We start from the raw sequence: 27,174 nt of genomic DNA on the forward strand, positions 1-27,174 counted from the left end.
TATTAAGTAAATTACTATTATAACATATAGAAAGACCCAGACATAAGGGTGGTGCTTCTCTGGCTCGTTCTCCAGGCTTTCATTTATTTTAGCATGTTTTATAAGGAATTTATATTATTATCATGGTAACTGAACTTTAACTCTTGGTATATGGAACCTGAACCATTAATGCCTTATATATCTTCATATATTTTGGACATAAAATTATTTTAGCAAGTGGTAATTTATACATTTTATTTTATGTAGACTGGAGTAAACTAAAAACCACCAAATGGCCAAGGGTGGCAATTGCATTCCTCATTCTCCTGATGTCAACTCTCAAATGTTGGAATGATAGATCAGTTGCACCATGCATGGTACATGCCATGTAGGGGCTTTAAAATAGGGCACTGCATGCTAGGAAGCATGCTCCAACTGAACTATAACAGAAATAAAACAAGCATCTGGAAAATTATCTTGATAAGACTTGAAAAGATCAAAACCGATCGTATTTCCTCAATTAAATATTTAATATTTAAATATATAGAGTTTAAATATTACTTTAATTGTTTCAGCTCCTTACAGTTTTTATAGAGGATATTGCTTTGCTAGCTTGAACACCATTCAATTCTTATGAAGATGTTAGTTGAAGAGATGAGAGAGAAAACTAAATACCTTCTCTTGATACTGCCTCCTTGAAGAATCCAGAGACTGGATCAAAGCTGTGGCGTGGCCGACAAACATGGCATAGCAGGTGGCCCCAACAATCATGCTCAGCATGGTAATCCAAAGGTCGGACATGCTGACGGGGGCCTGGGCGCCATAACCAATGCACAGCATGTGACTCATAGCTTTGAAGAGTGCGTAGGAATACTGTTTGCCCCACGAATCATTCTGAAACATGACAGAAGAGAAAATTAACTGAGGTATTAGGACAATAAAAGGCAAAATAATGAAAACTTATCTGCATAAACATTGGGAAGAGACAAGTATAGAAAGTAACAATTCGCCTAAGTTCTAAGTGAATGCTGACCAAAATGACCCAATGGTGTTCAAATATAGTCTATTAAGATAAAACAGAAATAACATTGTTTTTCATTCATGTGTGCCTAGTCAATTTTAAGTTTGCTGTTGCAGAAAGTAAAATCACACTTGGGAATACTGTCTAAGTGTCATCACCATAACACTGTTAAGAATAAATATTGAAGGAAAAGTATTTGGTCTTGCCAAGGCTGGACCCCCCAGTGAAGGGAAATGTCAGGGCAGGGAGGCAGGAAGTATGGGTGGTTTGCGAGGGGGGAACACCCATGTAGAAGAAGTGGGGGTTGGGATAGGGTGCTTATGGACAGGAAACTGGAAAGGAAATACCATTGGAAATGTAAATAAAATACCCTCCCCCACAAAGGAATAAATGTTGAGTCTCATTTAGTGTTTCAATGAAATCATAATTCTCTAGTAAAGGTGTTAGTAAGCTGAAAAGTGTAGCAGGTAGGTCCAGGCATATGATTCCCAACATAAGAATTTAGTCAATACAATATAGCTCAGGTTTTATGAATGTAACTTGCTATCTGTGCAGTATTTAATATGTTGTGTTTTATAAATAAAAAGCAAGTTTGCTTCAGAAATACAGTCATATCTTGTTTGACATTCCAAAAATCCTCAAAACTGTCTTATTAATATGATTTATAAACCTCTGATGCCATTGGAAAAGTTTATTCCAAACTCAATTTTACAGAATAAAACTTGTCAAATAGGTTTTTCTCTTTCACAAAATTTTAAGTACCTTGCCTGTGTGATCTGTTGCTCTGAGACTATGCATGTGAGTCCTAATATATGACACAGTGTTTAGGAATACAAATAGGTGTCACCACGCACGTCTTAAATTCAAATGCCTTTCAAACGTTGTCCACCTCTCTACATCAGGACTTACATTAATTATAGAACAACAATAAAAATCAAAATGGTGTGTCATTAACACAAACCCGAAAGGCAAATGCTAAAGAAAATAGGATGTGAAGACTTTTCTTTACACTATTTTATTACTGATAAAATGAGGTAATAGTAACAGATGAATAACTTAAAAACTTTGTAAACTATAAAAAATGATATTTGGTATCACAGTGACATAAAATACGTTGAATAATTATATGTACATCTTCATTGACTAATTTTCAGTGCTCTTCTGCAAATCCTTTCTTAGGCTAGCACAATTTATATAACTTTAACTCCACTCTCAAGACTAGCATTTGTGGTGGTATCAGTTCCTCTTGACTAATGCAAGATCACAAACACATTTTGATATTTTTTTAATTTTTAAAATAAGACTTTTGGTTGATATTACTGTGCCTGGAGCTATTAAAATGTTTCATAGGCTGTGAGAACATTAGGATGGATTTTTAATAAATCAGTTTACGATGTAAATTTCAGAACATCTGTTGAGGATGATTCATACAGAATGATTTCTCTATTAAGATTTAACACCATAGCCATCAGTCTTGTGTTTTTTTCTGAGTTGGAATTTTTAATTGTGTTATGAGAAAACTGGTTATAGTTGCTTGGAAGTGCCAAGAAGCCGGACACCCAAGCATTTTCACTCAGCTTCCTCTGTGGAGCTCTCCTCAAACCAAGTACTACAGACTGAAGTACATCGCTGGAAAGGGACATAAGCATTGCACATTGACCTCATTTGTATCTGGAGAACTGCAGTACACACACGTGAACTTGCACGTTTTGTTATAAGGAATTTTATCACATAGGCAGGATCATGTATTCATCAAAGCAGTAAAGACATTGAACCATTCTACTGCAGGGATCATGTCTATTGCTTTTACAGTGAATGTAACGCTTATCTATGAAACGTCATTCTAATTTTCCTCTGGCATTTCCTGTAACTTATCAAGGTTATGCAAGAAGTAGTTATATAACTTTTTGTTAACAATTCTAAATGTCTGTTCATTCATCCTATAGATGCCTAAATACTATCCTATAGAACATAGGTGAAAAATTTGGTGTTGGTGCACAATCTGTAGGGATGGGACTCTGGAATTATGGGTGAGCAGGCTTCTCACCATGAGTCCTGCCTTAAAGGCACCTTTAACTTTTCTGTGGCTGCTATCACCTTTGTTTACACTGCAGCATTTCAACTACTAACCAAGTTCCATATGGCTTGGACATATTGGAGACACATAAGGTGTCTCATTGTTGAGCCATGTGTATATGTATATGTATCCTATTGCTCCACATATTGATTGAAAGGCATCTAAATGGCCTTCCACATACCTTGTATCTCTCTCTCTCTCTCTCTCTCTCTCTCTCTCTGTGTGTGTGTGTGTGTGTGTGTGTGTGTGTGTGTACTGTTACTGCTCTACAAGTTAACTCCATTGTATATGTACTGAAACTATAAAAAAATCTAAGAGGAAATTATCGAGAATGTTAAGATGACAGCAATATACAAAATTAAAATTTCAAGTCCTTTTGAAAAGGAGATTTCAAATTTCCATGTTCAGAAAATTATTCTTGTACAAATAAACCTTGTGTAAATGACTTTAAAAAGCTATTTAAAGATATAATGAACAAATAAATAGTATGTCATTTTCATTGCTTTTATCAAATTTGTGGTTTGGCTTTTTATTTTATTTTATTTTATTTTATTGCCTTTACATGGAGGGTTTGGCTTTTTAAAATTAGAATGTGATAAGATTTTTTTTAAAAAAATCTCACACTCATGAGTGTTGGAACACAATATGCTTGCTGACAAAACAGGCAGCCACAATTAGCAGAAAGAGGGTTTTTAATGATACTTGTTCCTTGCTGATGAAGGAAAGATATATTATGACATTACTTTGTCCAATCCAGAGACTACAAATATACACATGCAATGGTTAAAAACTCAGCTGATTATAAAAAAGATTCTTATACATTTATTTGTTAGGTTATCCTGTTCTGGTAGTATAATGGACTCACTAAAACTTTTACTTTGTAATGTTATTTCAAGAATATGTCAAGGTTCTCAAATTGTTCGTACTTCATGAACAAGAGACACTTAGATATTCCAGGAACAAGAAGCACATATTCAAAGAACAAGAAAAAGTCTTGAACATACTCATTCTTTTAAAATAAATTATATTCATGAAATTCCAGTCATACCAACAAACCAAAATTCAGTTCCTTATAAAGCACAGTACCCAAGGCTTTTAGCTATATGTTTTATTTAAATAGCATCTAAGACACATTTTTTGTTTTATAAGACTTTAAGCCTTTTCTTACATTCACTCACAACTTTAATTATGAACCTATAATATGGCAACTGTTACCTCTCAAGTATTGACCACCTCATGTGCCTGAATCTGTCCATCTACCAGACCTGGAGTAATATCTTTGGACTCTTATAACAGTATACCTCTTAAAACTGCATGATTCAATAAAGGTTTTTTTTTCTTTGTAGATGACGAATGAGATTGAAAAGAACTAAATTTTGGAGATGACTATTAAATGTCAGGCAGTATTCTACTTTTTCCATGGAGAAAGTGCATTGTTAAGGCACCTTGACATATTTAGATGAAAGGGGGTATAATCAAAGTGTCCAGGGCAGTTCCTAGTCAAAAGGCACTTTTTGTTTTGTTTTCTTATTTTCAGACAGTTTTTTTCTCTGTGCTCTTGATTGTACTGGAACTCACTGTGTAGATCATGCTGGCATATGGAGATCCACTTTCCTTAGCTTCCTGAGTCCTGGGATTACAGGTATGCACCACCAGTAAGGACCTAAAAGGAACTTTAATTCTATCCTTATAATTTATTTCTTAGATTTTAGAGGAGGCAGCATAGACTACTGGAATGCTGGAAAGGAAAATCTGAGTCTTTCTCTTTTTATACTTTCATTTTATTTTATTTTATTTTATTGAGACAGGTCTTCCTTCTTTCTTTCTTCCTTCCTTCCTTCCTTTCTTTCTTTCTTTCTTTCTTTCTTCCTCCCTTCCTTCCTTTCTTTCTTCCTTCCTTCCTTCCTTCCTTTCTTTCTTCCTTCCTTCCTTCCTTTCTTCCTTCCTTCCTTTCTTTCTTTCTTTCTTTCTTCCTTCCTTCCTTCCTTCCTTCCTTCCTTCCTTCCCTTCTTCTTTCTTTCTTTCTTTCTTTCTTTCCTTCTTTCTTTCTCTCTTTCAATTTTTCTTTTTGGTAGCCCTGGCTATCCTGAAACTCGCTGTGTAGACCAGTATGGTCTCAAATTCATAGAGACCCATCTGTCTCTCTCTCCCAAATGCTAGGAATTTAGGCCAAGCGGCACCACACCTGTCTTAAACCTCTTTCTTAGCGTAACACTTTATGATGGCAGCCAAATTTGTCTATGTAAAAAAAAATCTTTGCACATTTATTTTCCCAACAAATAACATGTATACATACATAAATATACACACACAAATGCACAGGAATAATTGATATCCTATGAAGTTTCTTACTTATCAAGTCACAGACAACTTTTCTATTCAGTGTATTTTCTATGTATCTTCTTCTCTTTTTCTTCACTTATATTTCACAGAAAATCAGTTACGGAGCTCTCTGTACATTTCCCACATTCATGTAAACATTCTCTCTCTCTCTCTCTCTCTCTCTCTCTCACACACACACACACACACACACACACACACACACACACACACACACACACACGCGATGCACGCACATGCACGTGCACTCACACACACAAGACAGAGAAGCAAGGCACATGCCAGGAATTCTATGCCAAAACAGACGGCACACACATCCCTAGGTGCTATTTACATAACACAAAGCTTCTTCCCAATGATCCGTGAGCCACGGAACTCATCAGTCCATTGCTATTTATGTTTATGGCATAGTTAATTCATCCATTTTCTACTATCTTCTAGGGTTTGCTACTATAAACTATTATATGATGAAAACTTTATATGCAATTATATATTCTGTCAAATGGATTCTGAGGAACCTGTGTGTTGAATCTAAATGTATTTTTCAATTTATTTATCACAATGACCAAATATAGCAACTTTGTTGCAAAATCATACATAGAAGTACACCATGAAACTTGTTTATTTTAGTGGTATTTCCCTATATATCCTCAAAACACACTTCTATATTTTCCAATTGAGAATTAGCTTCAGTGGTGACATTCTTACCTTTTTTTTTTCCAGAGCTGAGGACCAAACCCAGGGCCTTGCATTTGCTAGGCAAGTGCTCTAACACTGAGCTAAATCCCCAACCCCCAGTGGTGACATTCTTGTTTTATCTATAATTCTCACCTAAACTGAGCAGAAGTTTGCATAGTATTTCTGGGACTGCAAATTAATGTGGTCTTTATGGAAAACAGTATGGAGATTTCTCCAAACTTTAAAACTAGAACCGCCACATGATCTATCCATCTCACTACTGGATGTACATTAAAGATAACCAAGGCAGCACAAAGAGTGGGAGTGTTTATACGTTCTGTCCATTGTGGCATTATTCACAGTTGCCACACCACGAACACATCCTCAATGTCAGTCTCAGGATGAGTAGAGAAAGCACAGCAGAAATAAGTATATTATTCACCAATAAAAACAGACTACCATCTTGTTACTTCTGAACACAACAGTAGTGATTGGAGAATATTATAGTAAATGAAATAAGCCAGAGAAAGACATGCATTACATTATCTCACTCATGAATAAGATCTAAAAGTGCTGTGTTTATAGACGTTGAGAGTTGCATGGTGGTAAAGTAGCCGGATATGAAGGCTCAGACAGAAGGTGAGTAGAGAGTAGTAGGTTAGTGTTAGATAGAAGCAAGGGCCATAGTGTGCTCCTATACAATCAAAGAACTGTACATCCTGACAAGTTAGAAGCTAGAAAGGACTTTGGAGTATTTTTAGTTGTAAAATATCCTTGGGAAGAGTAATATAAGCATATTTAATCAATTTAAATATGATACAAGATATACATTTATTGAAACTTAACCTGGTATTACTTTAATAATGCGATTTTGTATATTTGTTAAAATGTTAACTATAACAATGTCCTATATATTTTCTTAATATATGTTGGGGTATTTTTAGCCTCAATGTTTTTTTTACCAAATTGAGTATGTCTGTGCTATAAATATAATGTCAGTTGTGGAGGCATTATATTGTATTTTAATATATACTCAATGGTAGTACACTATTTCTATCCTAAGCAGAATTTAAGGTGAGGAACTCTTTGAGGGGATTTCATTAAGACTATGAGTTAAACAGGTAAAAGCATGTGTAGTCAATGGTTTCAGTAGATCATGCCAGGTATGTAAGCAGAAAGTAAGACCATGAGCAGTTGGTAATAAAAGGCTTACGGTGCATGCCAACAGTGCTGTCTATTATTAGGAGACCTGAGGGATGGGGTTTGTTCTTGAACAGGATTGTTGGACCTCTTGGCATTGAAGATGAATTAAATGCAATGATACATATAACTCAAAATATCAGGATGAAATAACAAAATTCCTCATTTTATATGGTAATTTAAAATTTTATAAAATATATAAAATAAAGTCAGAGCAAGTTTATTCCTACATACATTATTTTCCTTTGCATATATGTGTGTGGGTGTATGCCATGTAAGACATGTAGAGTTCAAGGTCACAGGACAACTTGTAGGAGTAGTTCTTTCTATACACTATGGATATACTGGGCATTGGATTCACATTTTCAGGTTTGACAAATGCCTTTGCATACTGAGCTATTAGGCCAGATCAAGAACTAATATTGGAGTTCGTATAGTTTACTACTAAAGAACAGGCTGTAATTGTCAATCACTACATTTTAGGCTACACTAATAATAATATAACATAAAGCATTGTAGACTATATATTTATTGTACTTTATAAGCTCATAGTGCAAATATTTCAAATTACATATAACTTGATTTCTAATGAAAGTACACAAATAAATTGCCTGTGAGATAATTTACTCAAAACCTTGCCTTATCTCCTTTCAGTTAAAAAAAGTACTTTACAGAAAAACTTTGTATTGTTTAAGGTGTTTTAGTTAATTAATTAACCTATCAATGAATAATTATCATTGATGATAATTTGTGAGATGGGAAAATCATTCAGTTATAGAGTGCTTGATAGTATACATGAAGCCCTTGCTCTATTTTTATTAGCAAAACACCAAACTCACACATAAACACACACACACACACGCATGCACGCACTCATGCACGCACATGCACAAGCATAAGCACAAGCACACATGTGTGTTTGCCAATTTCACCTGAGAACTTTATTGTAAAAATAGTACAGTTTAAGATTTTCCTAATTTGAACATAAAATATTTTCTAGCCATTTTTCTGAAGATTTTCTAAATTTTTGGCATTACATAAATTGCAAAGAAAAGAATATGGATGCTTATCATAGTGTGTTCTACACCTTATGTATAGGACATCCTAATTCATATTAGCATCTTTAGCATAAAAATGTAAAAACTTTCCACCTGTCAGCTTTCAGAGAAACTGTAAATTTGTAACTATAAAAGGCTAAATATCTCTTTCTTAAATATCTGAATTAACTGTTATTATAATGTATAATGATAACAAGTACCCATATAAATATTCCAAATAAATATACTCTCAGGAGAATCTGAGCTATACATCACTGAGAGTCTGTACTCACAAAGAATCTGGGGCATAATCACATGATGGAAGAGGAACAGTGTAAGATCAGGAACCCTAAGGTATCTGATCACTGTGTTCAACCAATTTCCCCAACCACTGAAGAAATGTGCTACTATATCACTTAGAGACAGAAGCTAGACAGGTGCATGGGGAATTTTATGATCAGATAGAACAGTGTTTTTTTCTTGAAGAGTGACAAGTAATGAAGCTTAGCAGGTTGTCAATTCCTAAGAGTATATGTTCATTTGAATATGTCATCATTTCACTTTATATGTACCTGTGACAATAGTCAGGACAGGAGATGTTTGGTCTGTAGTTTCAGAGGCTAGGAGATGGCAACCATGACGATTTTGGTGCTGTCATTGTACAATGAGTAGGGGTTGCAATAGAGTTATAAATGCCCTCAAATATAAAAATGACATTTTATTTTGTTAGATTATCTCTGAAATCATTAAATAGATATATTTCTGACAAATAAAAACAACAAATAACTCTACTAAAGAAGTATCTACCTTAGATGGAAAATTTATAACTTTTTACTACCCATATAAATGTGGTCAACTTGGTTTGCAGTTCTCTTAGTCAGAGCATGTGTGAGTTAATTTTCAAGGGGATTAAGAAAGCATCATCTAGTCATGTTGCTTATAATATCAAAATGAACTTAACCAAAGGAAGTAACCCTCCTATTAAGGTATTTTTGATGAAATTAAATTTTTTGTTATATTAAAATTTTTATTCAATCGTAAGAAGAATAAAATTCTGTCATGTGATACCAAATATCTAAAACTAGAGATCAGTGTACTAAGTATATATTAGTATGTTGTTATGGTTTGAATATGTTTTGCCCAGGGAGTGGCACTATTTGGAGCTGTGGCCTTGTTGGAGTAGGTGTTTCACTGTGGGTGAAGGTTTTAAGACCCTCATACCAGTTGCTTGGAAGTCAGTCTTCTACTAGTAGCCTTCAGATGAAGATGTAGAACTCAGTTCCTCCTGCACCATGCCTGCCTGGATGCTGCCATGCTCATACCTTGATGATAATGGACAGAACCTCTGAACCTGTAAGCCAGCCCTTAGAAGAGTTATCCTTATAAGAGTTGCCTTGGTCATGGTGTCTGTTCACAGCAGTAAAACCCTAACTAAGACATATATAACATGAAGTAAGGTGGACTTTGATAAATGGAGAAAGTTTTCTCTCATTTGTGGAACCTGTGATATAAATATATTCTATGCTGGGGAAAATAGATTGCTGAGGGTGAGTTGAATTACAAATGAGGGACAAAAAGTAGGAGGGAGTTATGGTAAGGGGTGGCGATGAAAATTAATTAAATGCAATGATACATATAACTAAAAATATCAGGATGAAATAACAAAATTCCTCATTTTATATGGTAGTTTAAAATATTATAAAATATATAAAATAAAGTCAGAGCAAGTTCATTCCTCAGTCAAAAAAAAAAGAAAAAAGAAAAAGAAAAGCAAAGTAAGAGGAAGAGCTTGCTTTTCCCTTGTCTCTTGGACAATTAATCCCTTGAGTTCTTTGTGTATATTGTTTGGCTTCAATAATAATTATAAAATGCAAAATTTACAGAAACTAGATTTATAATTAAAAATTAATGATGCTTAAAATCATGGATATTTTTGTCATATTTACTTTAATGTGGTACATTATGCTAAGAAAAATTAAAACAGATCAAAGTGTGGTTTATCTATTAGCTCAAATTTTTATACTAAGAATGACATAACAGTACTTATAAAATTCTTTCAAATCCAAAGTTATTTTAAACATTTATAGTGATTTCACCATAATTATCTTTTCAGAAAATAAAGATATTTTTATGGCCTACTTCTTTATACAAATAGATTGAACATTTTTATTTAAGAGTGCAATTGAATAAATTGATTTTATTTAATTATTTAATTGTAAAACCAAGTAGTTTTATAAGAATGACTCTCAAATTCATTTTTTTAGGATGGTATTTTTGAGTGGTATTACTCTATTAATATTGATATTTTTACATATTTGTCTTGAAAATATCCCAAACAAAATAAGCACAATGATATTGTGAACAGAGAACCAGAAGTTTTCGTGAATTTTGTTTGATTTGAGGTGTCATATTCTTATTTGAGCTGTTTGACTTAGAACACATTATTTAACTCAGGTTGGCCTTGAACTCATCTTAATGGTTCAGCTTTCTGGGTACCAGAACTGCAATAATGAGCTACCAATTCTAGGTGAGTAATTCTTCCTCTAGGATCAAATTTCTCTTCTAAATAAAGCACACAAATGGTACACAAGTGAAGCAGAAAGGTTATGCATATAGGTCATTCCTCTGATAATAATTTTCAATTGTTATATCATAAAATGTATCAAATACATATTTTGGTAATACAAGTATTTATGGTATCAGGTGCAAAAACAAATCATTAGATAATATTTTTAGATAACTCAAAGACTAGACATTTTATGCAGTACATCATAAACTATGAGGATAATTTGTACTTTATGAGTATTAAGTGAGAAAAACTATAAACGTCTGACACATACAAAGACTGTATATTGAAGGGCAAATAATCACAAAGCTTTCTGTTCTCTACCTAATGTATTTCACCAACTGAAAGCTAAATTGATTAATGGTGTTTGTGTATTTGTATGATTGATTATAACCCACATGCATATGATAACACTGTCTACTGCTATATGAAATTCTGACCTTTTCACAACTACATGTCATGAGAAATTATTAAAATCCCATTTCAAAGAAGGGAATAATTAAGACACAGAAAACAAACCATAGAGAAAAGTAACATTTATAAGAACATAAACTATTTAAAATTTAGTCCTTCATGTTGAGGTCTATCTAGCTTTTATTTTGTCACTAGAAAAGCATACTTTAACATGTTACTAGTCCTGACCCTCCAGCTCAGCAAAGGTAGAATTTTCCCTTAACATTTAATATATCTTTGTGTATTGACAGAATGCCACAGCTTTCCTATTTTCATTTCTATATAGATTTCCACAGGGCTGATGCTTTTTCTACCAAAGCTAAGCACTGACACTGAAATGAAACAAAACATTGATCCACCAGTTTAACCAATACATTTATAAAAAGTTGCAATTATAAAGAATATGGGAAAATAACTTGTGTTTTCATTGAGGGCACTACATTTTCTGTTATTATAAGATAACTATTAAAATGTGTCAACATATATAATATATTCAAATGTTTTGAATTTATCTTACTCTACTACAGAGGAAGGATGCATTTTGTTACTTGTCCCGTTTCCCTATCATTGTATGATATACAAATAGATCCCTAAAGAAACATGCATTTGTGGTTTTGCAAGTATTATTTCTACAATAATGATCAGAACCACAAGCAAAACTATCAATTATGGTTTATATAAATCTCTTTTGTAACAACAAATTATATCTTATGATTATCATAATAGCTAGTGGAGGCTAGAATGCACTTCTTTATCTTCATCTGAGAAATGGCGATAAGATTCTGAGTTTCATTAACTTGAGCCTGGCCTCACTGTAAGGATGTCTGTCTCACAGATGCCTGACCTTCTGGTTATAGGCACAATACACTTTAGGCAGCACCTTAATTATCTTGCGTTTGGTTCATATAAGGGTGTTTAAGAAGAAAAATGAGAAGATTCTGCATAAGTCTTTACCGTTTTAATAACTGGAGTTCAAGTCAAGTTATTATTAATAAATACCTTGGAGCAACAGTATGTCACACAATGTCATCATTACTACCTAGTGTTGCCAAAATGTCATAAGTCCCTAGCACTAACTCATGACATCAACATTTAACGAAATTGAAATTGTGTAGGAAACACCTCTCTTATGCAAAAATTCTATCAATCTCAGGATTAAAGTGATCATTCTAACAGCTGCATAATAGTTATATGAATTACCAACCTCGCATATTAGTAAGATCTAATTCTGAAGCAATCACCTTAAATTTTATACAAGTAGACAAAGCCTTCAACAAGAAGTAATTTCAAGTGGCTATATAGCTTGTGCAGTCTAAGAGATAAGCCTGGAGAATACTCTGCTCTGAAAGGTGGGGAGAAAAGACAGAGAGGATTGAGCACTCAGCTATTTTTAGAAGCCTAACTCTCAACTTAAAGCTCTTACCCTGTAATGCAACTCTGTGTTCTGTGTATTCTTAGCAGATAATGCACCTGTTTCAGCATTCCTTTAGGGATAATCTGTTTTGATATTTAAATCCGCATAAGCCTTATACAAATGTAAATTTTATGACTTACAGAATCCTCAATCAGATCCCATGAACAATTCCACAGAAAATTCAAACAACAAATAGGACTTAGAAGAGACAAGAGGCAGAATATATTTTGTTAAATTAATAGAATAATAGAATAATGCTATAGTCCTCTCTCTCTGTCTCTCTTTCTCGTGTGTGTGTGTGTGTGTGTGTGTGTCTGTGTGTCTGTGTGTGTGAACGTGTGCACACATGTGGTTTTGAGAGAAAGAGTATTAAGTAGAGTAGGAAGGAGAGGAAAAAGAGAGAAAAAGTAAGAGAGAGGAGAGAGAGAGAGAGAGAGAGAGAGAGAGAGAGAGAGAGAGAGAGAAGGAGAGAGAAGGAGAGAGAGAGATTCCTTATAAAATATTTAAAAGTTCAATGTAGAGTTTTTCAGTCACACTCTTGAATACCCATGTAGACTCATCTGGAAGTGTGTAGCAAATGAGTACGGAAAGAAGAATAGTTAAAACAAAATCTGTTCCCTTATTTAAAAACTTACTGCTTTTGATTCTACAAGCATACCAAGCTGGGAAGATGGTGATTCGTATATAATTCCCATTGTCAATGAGCTCCCTTAGATTCTCAAAAATAAGAGTAAAAATACAAGGGCAAATGTTCAATTTGACATATGGCATTAATAACCCAAGAAAATCATGGGAAGCTGCTTCCCTCTGAATGCCAGGCTAGTCCTTCTGAAATAGTCATAAGGAGAGTGATTTATTTGCTTTCTTATCAAAGAAGGAAACTACCCATTTTTTTTTTACTTTAAAGAAATGATTTTCACAGAACTTTGGATGCAAAAACAAAACAGCAGACATAAGACAATTCAACTAATATATTTCATTGATTAGATATTGTTTTTTCAAGAGTCTTATCAAATGATCTCAGAAGTTGATCCTCCAATCCTCCTATGGAGTTATTGCTTCCAATTCTAATAGCACAGCCAACAACCTCTACTTTAGGAATAAAGAACGACAATCAGTATTTCCTGAGGAATGCCTATACTTAGTACACTTTATGTGGAAGACAGAACTGAAGTACCCTAATAAGATAGAATGCTAAATTGGATGGTTAGTAAGTTTTCATTAAGGGACACACAGGTTACACATAAATCATGCCTTAGTACCTCAGTGTGGAAGGAAATTACACCATAGTTTCCAAACATGGTTGTTGGGTGCCTTAATAATTAACATTCTCGGTCCAAAAGGTATAGTCAGGGAAAAAAAGCAAACATTCAAGTTTAAAAATTTCTCCTGGACCCAGAGCTAAGGCCATTCCACAGTCCTGTGGATCAAAAAGCTGCCTGGAGAGATCTGATCTCCCAGAAGTGTTCTCACATCTAAGCCCACAGGTAAGACCCCACTTTTGCTCCACTGACTGACCGAAGAGGGACTCGCCAGAAGTGCACAGGGCACAGGAACCACAGTCTCCATGTGAACCCAGAGCTAAGACTGTCCAGAGTCCTCCAGAACCAAAACCTGCCTGTAGAGAACTGGTCTCCCCGAAGCGCTCTCACTCCTAAGATCAGAGGCGAGACTCCACTTTAGCTCCACTGACTGTCCCAAGAAGGACCCGCCAGGAGCTCACAGGGCAGAGGAATCTTGGAGCAGCCTGGGACAAGATACTGCTGATCTTCATCTGTGCCCAGCTCTAAGGTTGTCCCACAGCCCTCTAGACCCAAGCCCTGCCAGGAAAGAGCTGGTGTCCCAGGAGTGATCTCAGTCCTAAGGTCACAGGTTCAGTCTCAAAGGCCCACAGGAGGGACAAGTCCAGTCAGAGACAGCAAGACCAACTCACATAAGAGATAACTAGATGGCAAGAGGCAAGTGCAAAAACCTAAGCAGTGAAAACCAAGGCTACATGGCATCATCAGAACCCAGTTTTCCCACCACAGCAAGTACTGGATATCCCAACACACTAGAGAACAAGATTTGGATTTAAAATCACATCTCTTGATGATGATAGAGGGCTTTAAGAAGGACATAAATAACTCCCTTAAAGAAATATAGGAAAACACAGGTAAACAACTACCAGCTCTTAAAGAGGAAACACAAAAATCCTTTAAAGAATTATAGGAAACTCAATCAAACAGGTGAAGGAATTGAAAAAAGAAATCATTCAGGATCTAAAAATAGAAGTAAAAACAAGAAAAAAAAATCACAAAGGAGATAACCCCAGAAATAGAAAACTTAGGAAAGTGATCAGGAGTCATAGATGCAACCATCACCAACAGAATACAAGAGATTGAAGAGAGAATCTGAGAGACAGAAGATACCATAGAAAACATTGACACAATAGTCAAAAAGAATGCAAAAAGCAAAAAGCTCCTAACCCAGAATATCAAGGAAATTCAGGAAACAATGAGAAGACCAAACTTAAGGAAAATAGGTATAGAACAGAGCGAAGATTACCAATTTAAAGGGCCAGTAAATATCTTCAATTAAAATTATAGAAGAAAACTTCCCTAACCTAAAGGAGATGCTCATGAACAAACAAAAACCTACAGTCCTCGAAATGGATTGGACCAGAAAAGAAATTTCTCAGATCACATAATAGTCAAAACACCAAATGCACAATAGAAAGAAAGAATATGAAAAGCACTAAGGGAAAAAAGGTCAAGTAACATATGAATTATCATAATTATACCAGACTTCTCACCAGAAACTAAGAAATCTAGAAGATCCTGGACAGATGTAATACAAACACTAAGAGAACACAAATGCCAGCCCAGGCTACTGTATTCAGCAAAACTCTCAATTAGCATAGATGGCAAAACCAAGATATTCCATGACAAAACCAAATTTACACAACATCTTTCACCAACCCAGTCCTACAAAGAATAATAGATGGAAAAGTCCAACACAAGGAGGGAAATTATACTCTAGAAAAAGTAAGAAAGTAAAATAATTTCAGCTGACCCAAAGAAGATAGCAACCAAAACATAATTCTACCTCTAACAACAAAAATAATGGGAGACAATCACTATTCCTTAATATCTCTCAACATCAATGGATTCAATTTTCCAATAAAAACACATAGACTAACAAACTGGATACAGAAATAGGACCCAGCATTTTGCTGCATATAGGAAACTTACCTCAGTGACATAGACAGACACTACCTCGGAGTAAAAGGCTGCAAAAAGTTTTTCCAAACAAATGGTCCAAAGAAACAAATTGGAGTAGCAATTCTAATATAGAAAAGAATTTGACTTTCAACCAAAATTATCAAAAAAGATAAGGAACTACACTTCATTCTCATTAAACTAATAGTCTACCAAGATGAACTTTCAATTCTGAACACCTATGCTCCAAAACAAAAGACACCCACTTTCATAAGGGAAACTTTACTAAAGCTCAAAGCATACATTGCACCACACACAGTAATAGTGGGTGACTTTCAAACTCCACTCATATCAATGAATAGATCATGGGAACAGAAACTAAACAGAGACACAGTGAAACTAACAGAAGTTACGGACCAAATGGCTTAAATAGTATCTATAGAACATTTCATCCTAAAAACAAAAAATATACCTTCTTCTTAGCACCTTATGATACCTTCTCCAAAATTGAAGCTATAACTGGTCATAAAACAAGCCTCAACAGATACAAGAAGATTGAAATAATCCCATACACCCTATCAGATCACCAAGGACTAAGACTGGTCTTCAATAAGAACAAAACCAACAGAAAGCCAATATATACATGGAACATGAACACTCTACTCAATATAACTTGGTTGAGGAAGAAATAAAGAAATAACTAAAATCAAAGACATTGTATAATGAAAATGAAGGCACAACATACTGAAACGTATGGGATACAATGAAGGCAGTATTGAGAAGAAAACTTATAGCTCTGAGTACCTCCAAAAAGAAACTGGAGAGAGCATACACTAGCAGCTTGACAGCACATCTGAAAACTCTAGGAGAAAAAACCCAAATACACTAAAGAGGAGTAGATGGCAGAAAATAATCAAACTCAGGGCTGAAATCAATCAAGTAGAAAAAAAAAGAACTTTACAAAGAATCAACAAAACCAGGAATTGGTTCTTGCTACATGAACATCGATGCAAAACTACTCAATAAAATTCTCACAATCCAAGAACACATCAAAAGGCTCATTCACCATGACCAAGTACGCTTCATCCCAGGGATGCAAGGGTGGTTCAATATGTGTAAATCCATCACCATAATCCACTTTATAATCAAACTCAAAGAAAAAACACACGATCATCTCACTAGATGCTGAAAAAGCAGTTGAAAACACCCCTACATGATAAAAGTCTTGGCAAAAGATATAGTCAATCTGAAAAATCAGCAACCTAGAAATAGGAAAAAAATCTTCAATGGCCCCACATAAGATAGAGGACTAATATTGCAAATCTAAGAACAATTCAAGAAGCTACCACCAAAATCCAAACAACTCAATTAATCCTTAGTGATCAGAGAAACAACCTTACACTGGTCAGAATGGCTAAAATCAAAACCTCCGGTGACAACATGTTGATGAGGAAGCAGAGAAAGAGGAAAATATCTCCATTGCTGATGGGATTGCAAACTGGTACAACCACTCTGGAAATCAATTTGGAGGTTTCTCAGAAAATTCGAAATAGACCTACCTACAGACCCAGAAATACCACTCTTTGGAATATATGCAAAAGATGCCCCACTATGCCACAAGGGCATGTGTTTAAATAAAATCAAAGACTGGACAAGGCCGCCCATTCTCTCCCTACCTATTCACTATAGTACTTGAAATCCTAGCCAGAGAAATTAGACAACAAAAGAAGCCAAAGGGATACAAATTGATAGGAAGAAGTCAAAATATCACTATATGTAGATGATATAAGAGTGACCCTAAAAATTCTATCAGAGAACTCCTAAACCTGATAACTTTATCAAAATGGCTGGATAGAAAATTAACTCAAACAAATCAGTAGCCTTCCTCTACTCAAAGGATAAACAGGCTGAGAGAGAAATTAGGGAAATGACACCCTTCACAATAGTTCCAAATAATATAAAATACCTCGGTGTGACTCTAACCAAGCTAATAAAAGATCTATATGACAAGAACTTCAAGTCTCTGAAGAAAGAAATTGAAGAAGATCTTAGAAGATGTAAAGGACTCCCATATTCATGGATTGGCAGGGTTAATATAGTAAAGATGGTCATCTTGCCAAAAGCAACCCCATAGGAAGTAAAACAATATCAACCAACAAGAACCCACCAAAGCTCCAGGGACTAAACCACCAACCAATAAGTACACATGGAGGGACCCATGACTCCAGTCACATATGCAGCAGAGGATAGCATTGTCCAGCTTCAACAGGAGGAAAAGCCCTTGGTCCTGTGAAGGCTTGTTTCCCCAATGTAGGGTAATGCCAGGGAATTGAGGTTGGACTGGGCAGGAGTGAGAGCATACTCATAGAAGTAAAGAGAGGTAGTGTGGAAGAGGGGGAAATGTAAATAGATAAAATATCCAAGAAAAATAAAATTAAAAAAACAATTCTCAGGCTGAAGCTACCCTGTCATCCTGTTCTTAGAAGGGAAAATTCTTAGATGGGAAAACAAAATACTCATGGGAGGAAATACAGGGATAAAGAGTGGAGCAGGGACTGAAGTAAAGGCCATCCAGAGATTGCCCCACCATGGGATCCATCCCATATGTAGCCACCAAACCCAGTCACTATTGCTGATGCCAAGAAGTGCTTGCTGACAGGAGCCTGATATGAATGTCTTCTGAGAGGCTCTGACAGAGACTTACTGATACAAATGAGGATGCTTGCAGCTAACCATCAGACTGAGCATGGGGTCCCAAAGGAGGGGTTAGAAAAAAGACTGAAGGAACTGAAGGGGTTTGCAACCCCATAGGAAGAACAACAATATCAACCAAATAGTCCCTCCCCCCACCCCACACAGCTCCTGCAAACTAAACCACCATCCAATGAGTACACATGGAGAGACACATGGTTCCAGTTTTCTGTGTAGTAGAGGATGGTATTGTATGGCATCAGTAGGAGGAGAAGCTCTTGGTCCTGTGAAAGCTCGTTTCCCCTGTGTAGCGGAATGCCAGGGCCTTGAGTTGCAAGTGAGTTGGAGAGAGTGGGGGCATTTTACTAGAAGCTGGGATAGGGGATAAGGGGGTATGGGAAAGGGGGGAAAGTCGATATCATTTGAAAGGTAAATTCGTAAAATATCCAATAAAAAAGAAAACAATTCTCTTGTACATTGCTTTCATGATGTTCTCAAGGTATTTCTCAAATGGTTCACTTTTCCTAATGATTCAAAAGTCTTTTTATCTACACATGTCTGTCAGTACTACAGAAATTGATTAATAAAATTACCATTTTTTTTTTACATTCGAGTGTATGCACATATCCACCTCAGACTGGTCTAGAGGAGATGCATTATAATGAGATCCCTTATGACCAACAAACATCCTTTCCTCCCAATGAGGAAAGGAATGGGAGGGAAGTACTCAACACTCCCATGGGAGAATAAGACAAATAATAGCTCCTAATAATCTTCCACATCTTGTTATAAAGGACTAAAGATTATCTCTGTTGATTCCCTTTCATTCAGGCAGGGAAGACGTTACAATGCATGATAATGTCTTTGGAAGACTCACCTTGATACATCTGTACATTAGCTGTACATTAGCATCAAGTCAGTATTCAAATGCTTTCGTGTCCTAAAAATTTCACAGTTGACTCCAACTGTGTCAACAACAAAGATGTGCACATACTATTATAAATGCCAATCTAAAGATACTCATGTTTGTTTCATGTTTTCAACACTATTATGGAATTAGTTGTATAATCTGAATGTGTAAAATAATTTAGGCAGGTAGCTTTCAGAGAAATAAGGAAGAATAGAGTATTAGGTACATGGATACAAACATAAGACAGGAAGATCATGAGGAACATCCTAGCTGTTATTCTTTATGGGGAAAATAAATGGCATAAAATTGAAAGTAAAGAACTCATTCCAGTCAATTGGAAGAAGATAGGTTAGAGCTCTATGAGTATCTCTGAATGTTGATTTGGGATATTGCAGTTGATATGGTATGACTTTAGCTAGTTTTATTCTACCCCTGGAAATATGATGTAATGTTTAAATAGTACATAGCTCAGAAAGTTCTTTTCCCTCTGTATTTTGGGGCAAATTTTAGTAGAAAAAGATAATAGAAAGTTGGATTCAAGATGTAAAATCAGGCTGTTGCTCCTTGTTCTTTCCCTTATCCCCTCTTCCCCTTTGTCCCTTCTCTCCCCATTCCCTCCCCACTTCCCTCCATGTGCTCATGGCCAACCTTTACTCCTCTCCTCCTCTTCTCTCATTAAACCTTTCCACATGGGAAAAAAAAGATGCAAAATCAGGTGGACATTGTTCCATCTTGGAAACAATAGCATTTTGAAATGACTGCTTTCATGAGAATATAAATGAGATATTATTAACATTATTGTCATTAGTGATTTCTGCACAATGACAGCAGTTCAGTCTTCCTGTGGTATGCACTATTATAAATGACAATTCTAGAAGACTCACGCTTCTTTCTGATACATATTTTTGTTTGGTTGTTTTCTGTTTGTTATAGTTTTACCAACAGCATTGAATTAATTGTGTAATCTGAATGTGTGAATTATGAAAAAAATTAAGGAGATATATTTCAGAGAAATGAGAAGAGAATCTTACATATTTAAGATGGCACCTATAATCACAGAAATAACAAACATAGGAATTTGGTTATCATAGTCTTTTACAATATAGCATTACTATAAAGTAAAATCCTATGATATTTCTAGAGAAAAATTTGAAAACCAACTGAAGCACTTTCAAATAATAAATCTTTCAATTAAATTTTCATAGAATTGATACATGGTAGAGTGTCTTTTTCACAAGAGCCCAGTGATTAGTAGAATCTTTATAAACATAAAACAAGAGATTGCAACTAATACTAAAATAGGAATTACATATCTCGAATAGTCCCTAAAACTTAAGGAGAACAAAAACATATCTGAGTCTCATAGTTGACCTTGCATGCTCATTAATAAAGTGAAATTTTAGAAAACAAAGAAGTCCTAGCCAGAGCAATCAGAAAGCAAAAGGAGGTCAAAGGGATACAAATTGGAAGGGAAGAAATCAAATATCACTATTAGCAGATGATATGATAGTGTACTTAAGTGACCCCAAAATTTCCCCAGAGAACTACTTAACCTGATAAACAACTTCAGCAAAGTGTCAGGCTATAAAATTGACTCAAACAAATCAGTAGCCTTCCTCTACTCGAAGGCTGAGAAAGAAATTAAGGAAATGACACCTTTCACAAGAGTACCAAATAATATAAAATATCTCGGTGTGATTCTACCCAAGATAGTGAAAGAGCTTTGTAACAAGAACTTCAAGTCGCTGAAGAAAGAAATTAAGGAAGTTCTCAGAAGATGGAAAGATCTTCCATGCTCATGGATTGGCAGGATTAGACTATTTTGCCAAAAGTAATCTACAGGTTCAATGCAATTCTCATCAAAATTCCAACTCAATTCTTTATAGAGATAGAAAGAGCAATTTGCAAATACATTTGGAATAACAAAAAACCCAGGATAGCAAAAACTATACTCAACAATAAAAGAACTTATGGGGGGAATCACCATCCCTGACTTCAAGCAGTATTACAGAGTAATAGACATAAAAACTATATGGCATTGATACAGAGACAGGAACATAGATCAGTGGAACAGAATTGAAGACCCAGAAATGAACCCATACACCTATGGTCACTTGATCTTTGACAAAGGAGCTAAAACCATCCAATGGAAGAAAGATAGCATTTTCAACAAATGGTGCTGGTTTAACTGGAGGTCAGCATGTAGAAGAATGCAAATCGACCCATTCTCATCACCATGTACAAAGCTTAAGTCCAAGTGGATCAAGGACCTCCACAACAAACCAGATACACTCAAACTAATAGAACAAAATGTGAGGAAGAGTCTCGAACACATGGGCACTGGAGAAAATTTCCTGAACAAAACACCAATGGCTCATGCTCTAAGATCAAGAATCAACAAATGGGATCTCATAAAACTGCAAAGCTTCTGTAAGGCAAAGGACACTGTTGTTAGGACAAAATGGCAACCAACAGATTGGGAAAAGATCTTTACCAATCCTACATCTGATAGAGGGCTAATATCCAAAATATACAAAGAACTCAAGAAGTTAGACTGCAGGGAGACAAATAACCCTATTAAAAATGGGGTACAGAGCTAAATGAAACATTTTCAGCTGAGGATTATCAAATGGCTAAAAAGCACCTAAGAAATGTTCAACATCCTTAGTCATCAGGGAAATGCAGATCAAAACAATCCTGAATTTCCACCTCACACCAGTGAGAATGACTAAGATAAAAAAAACTCAGGTGACAGCAGATGCTGGCGAGGATGTGGAGAAAGAGGAACACTTCTCCATTGCTGGTGGGATTGCAAACTGGCACAACCACTCTGGAAATCAGTCTGGAGATTCCTCATAAAATTGGACATTCCATTACCTGAGGACCCAGCTATACCTCTCTTGGGCATATACCCAAAAGATGCTCCAACATACAACAAAGACACTTGCTCCACTATGTTCATAGCAGCCTTATTTATAATAGCCAGAAGCTGGAAAGAACCCAGATGCCCTTCAACACAGGAATAGACTTAAAAAAATGTGGTACATCTACACAATGGAGTGCTACTTAGCTATCAAAAACAATGACTTCATGTAAACCATAGGCAAAAGGAATGAACTAGAAAATATCATCCTGAGTGAGGTTACTCAATCACAGAAAAACACACTTGGTATGCATTCATTGATAAATGGATATTAGCCAAAAAGCTCAAATTACCCAAGATACAATCCACAGACCACAGGTAACTCATGAAGAAGGATGACCAAAATGCGGATGCTACCACTTCTTCTTAAAAGTAGAAAAAAATATCCATAGGAGGGGATATGGAAGCAAAGTTTAGAGCAAAGTCTCAAGGAATAGCCATTCAGAGCCTGACACACATGTGTCCCATATATATACAGCCACCAAAACTAGATAAGATTGATGAAGCTAGAAAATGCATGCTGAATCCAGAGCCTGTCCAATACAGAGGTCTATTCTAGCAGCAAACCACCGAACTGAGATAGGACACCATTGGGAGGAATTAGAGGAAGCACTGAAAGAATTGAAGGAGCATGCAACCCTGTAAAAACAACAATGTCAACCAACCAGAGCTTCCAGGGACTAAACCATTACCGAAAAACTATACGTGGACTGACCCAGGGCTCCAACTACATAGGTAGCAGAGAATAGCCTTTTCGTGGCACCAGGGGAAAGGGAAGCCCTTGGTTCTGCCATGGTTGGATCCCCAGTGCAGGGGAATATGGGGGGGGCAATTAGGAGGATTTATAGGGGGAAATACCCGAATGGTGGAGGGGGAGGGGAGGGAATGGGGCTTATGGACAGGAAACTGGGAAGGGGAATAACGTTTGAAATGTAAGTAAAGAAATATATCTAATAAAAAATTTAAAAAAGAAAACAAAGAAGTTCCTGAAAAATATTAATGGCCAGTTCACTATTATTACCTCAGTATAATATTACATTGAAAGCTATCAGAGGAGCTGTGATCTATTCTTCACTGAGCAAATGATACTTCATTGAGTCTTAGTGAAATATTCTCAGAGTCTTAGTTAATCCTGACTGAACTATCAAATATCTTGCTCTCATCAAACCGTTATTTGTTAATCTTTTCTTCCCCATCCTCTTTTCTCATAACGAACAAAATCTATAGAATTGTCTTACTCTCTTCATTTAGGTAAACAGAGTTGAATCAGGATGGCATAGTCCAGCATCAATGGGAGGAAAAGCCCTTGGTCCTGTGAAGGCTCATTTCCCCAATGTAGGTTAATACCAGGGTGTTAAGGTTGGAGTAGGTGGGTAGGAATGGGAGTATCCTCATATAAGCAGGGGAAGGGGATATGGGAGATGGGTGAAAGGGGATAACATTTGAAATATAAAGACTTAAATTATCCCAAAAATAAAATTATTAAAAAAGAAAAGATTTTCCTCACATAAAAATATTCAATAAAAATTTAATGAAATAGTGAATATTTAAAAATTACAAAAATAAGACTGGTCACTCTCTTGGCCTTTAGATCAATCTATTTTTCTGCTCATCTTTAGATGGGTCTCCCAGACTCTATCTAAACTCAAGTTATATGACCAAAGACTCCAACCAAGAAAAAAAATTATTTTCCCCAAATATTCAACTGCATTTCATCTCATTTGTTGTATTTCCTGAGTTTCTACTTGATGAATGCTAATGTTATAAATTAAATTCTATGAGCTTTCATTTTAACAGCCAAACACCAAATAGCAAGGAGCCAGCAGACAGAAAAAAGACCATTTACACACAGTAACCAATAAAAGATTCTGAAGAACTCTCTTCTCCTTTCTTTGTCATTCATAGAGATGTTAATTGTCTTGGCCATCTTAGATTACCAATTAAATAGGACCTGCTTCTACTCACTTTGGTAGTGATGAATTTGTAGGCTGATATGGCTTGGGATGATAAAAAAGAACTATGCTTGGCTTTGATCATGACCGAAACAACTATAACGTTCCTTCCAAACTAGTGTTAAAACTAAGTCAGATTTCCTTCATCATGTCTGCCAAACAACTAGATATCATTTTATCTTGTGTGGTAGGTGGTACTAACAACAAATCTACCCATTTTGTCCTTCCCCATCCTTATATTCTGATTCCTCTCTTCACTTTTGGAGTTGTAGCTATCTTTCATTGCTTTGTTTCCGAATAATAGAGTATGGTTTCTCCTCCAAACTACCTCATTTACTTTCTTTTTCTTTTTTGCATTACTACAATTGTTTGACCAACTATAATAATATGCAATCTTCATTTTCCTCTTATTTTTGAGATTATAATTGTATCATTTTCTCCTTCTCATCCCTTCCTCAAAACCTTCCTATATAATCCTCCTTGCTCTCTTTCCAATGCATAGCCTCTATCTTCATTCATTGCTATATGCATATATGTATACATGTGTTTATATGAATATACATACATACATACATATTTCTACATATAATCTGCTCAGTCTGTATAATGTTACTTGTATGTATGTATTTAGGGTATTGGATAATCAGCTGCTGTGCTCTTCCCAGGAAAAGACTCTTTCTCCTACTCCCAGCATTCTTAGTCACCTGTAGTTCTTTGTGGAGGGTTGTAGGAATATTTGGCAGATGTGTCCATTGGGAATAGGCTTCACAACTCTGTACTTTTTATGGTTGCAGTTTTCTATAATGTTTTAAGTCTGTTGAAAAGAGAAATTTCTCCCTTTGTTTTAACTCCCCTTACAGTCTATTCTCCTTCTTTTTAACATAACTTGTTAATGATTCTCTGGGAGTTTCCAGTCATGCACCTGGATCGTATTTCTTCCCAGTCTTTCCATGTCCACCACCCTTTGTGACCCCCTCAAAAAAAGTAAAGATAAAAATAGAATTTAAAGTGTCTAATTTGTGTCATCTAGGCATTAACTGGAGCATGATCAGACTCTCAATGGCCTACCCCTTAAATAGAACTGACTCCTTCCTCTTCTGCACGTCCACCAGTAGCCATCAATTGTGAAGAACTACTTTTCAGCATCTCATCACACTTTTTAAGAGTTCTCTTCTCTGGCTTGCTGCCTAGTCTGTTACTTTGTTTTGGAGGGTTGTGGGGATAGAGGTTGTCACAGAAGCCTTCCATGTCTCTCCCTCTCAACTGTGTATCCACAGTCATCATATCACTGCAAAAGTAACCTCCTTTCTCTTCCCAGTCAGCTGAAGTGTGGATCACGGTCTGCCACATGATTCCTAGCCAGAGCTAAGACCAGAAATACAACCCCCTGATGCAGCAGGATTAAAGAAGCCGACAAAGTCCTCAGAGGCTGGCCAGATCACATGCATCATCATAGCCTCAGGTGTCAGTGATTAACACAGCCTCCAGCTGCACGGCCTATAGATATCAGGCTACAGCACAGACCACGAACATCCTAAAAGGGCTTCGGTGTGAAGGCCAGATCAGCTGGCTTTTCAGCCATGTGCCCACCCAATGGAACATTCTTTGCATCACTCAGAAGCAGCCAAAGTTATCAGTCCATGCTCAAAGTTATTCCATGGCCTGAATTCCAACTTTCTGTGGAAATCACAAGGAGCTGGCAGGAATTAGCCCTTGCCTCTGTACTCATAAATACTAAAGTTTACACTTCAAAACCTAAGCTTGTTCTGTCTTGCTGAACTACTCCTTGGTTCCTTGACAGGTGATTCAACACCCAAAGGTTTACAAGGGATTTTCTCCGTCTTACTATGCTTTCAGGTCTTGCTCTTTCACTGGCTTCTACTAGTCTTTCAAGTCAACATGGATAGTTATCATGATACCCTGCCTCTCATTCTGTTCCAGCATTTCATCTCTACAGCAACCAGAAATTATGTTCTATTTTCATTTGTCATATGTCGCCATTGTAATATCCATTTGCATTTCCAGTATAAATAAAGTCACCAATGCCAAGGGTCCACATAATAACATCTCTATATCAGTTATTGCAACTAATGGAGTTGATAGAGTTAAGTGTCTAAGTAACATATACAGTTATTCTTCTCTATGGTATTACTATAGCTAGCTGAACTGTGTTCTAGATGGAACTCTCCTGAGCCACAAAGGAAGGCTGGGTTTTTCATTAAAGATTCAGAATATTTTTGCTGTGATTGAAATGTGAACTTTAAAGTTATTGAAATTAAACAGATGCCCTCAGCAGTTTGATCAACTGTTCTGCCAACTAATATCTGTATAGCAGATGTCATAAACAATTCAGCATGCATTTAAATACTGATACAAAATTGAAATAATATGTAACATTTCCAACTTTTTAGATATTCATTTTCTCAAGAATGATTTATTAAGTTTCCATATCATTGGTTGCATTTTCCAACATTACATTCATACATTTTTCTCCGTATTTGAACGGTTCTCAGTAGGAAGATAAACATCTTTTTATAAGGTTTGGGGGCCCAAAGTGCAGAGTTAAAATTGGAAAATACCATTAATAAGTCAAATATTATCATTTACGTAATTTCTTCACAAAATAAGGACAGAATGCATGCCTCTGTATATAAATTGTCCAGAAACAAGGATAACAAATGTATCTTTGAAATTGTTAATAAAAAATATAGTCTGTCATGCATATGTAAAACT

The 27,174-nt window shown here is 35.8% G+C and overlaps 1 protein-coding gene across 1 annotated transcript in view; it reads right to left on the bottom strand.

Moving 5' to 3' along the window:
• Window positions 1–27,174, bottom strand: part of Hcn1 (hyperpolarization activated cyclic nucleotide gated potassium channel 1) — a 376,001-nt gene that overhangs the window by 99,950 nt on the left and 248,877 nt on the right. The window contains exon 4 of the mRNA XM_032898859.1: window positions 655–873. Coding sequence (XP_032754750.1) covers window positions 655–873 — 219 coding nt within the window. The remainder of the gene's footprint in view (window positions 1–654; window positions 874–27,174) is intronic.

The sequence above is a fragment of the Rattus rattus genome, chromosome 3, assembly GCF_011064425.1.
Source record: "Rattus rattus isolate New Zealand chromosome 3, Rrattus_CSIRO_v1, whole genome shotgun sequence".
In the NCBI taxonomy this organism is placed as follows: Eukaryota; Metazoa; Chordata; class Mammalia; order Rodentia; family Muridae; genus Rattus; species Rattus rattus.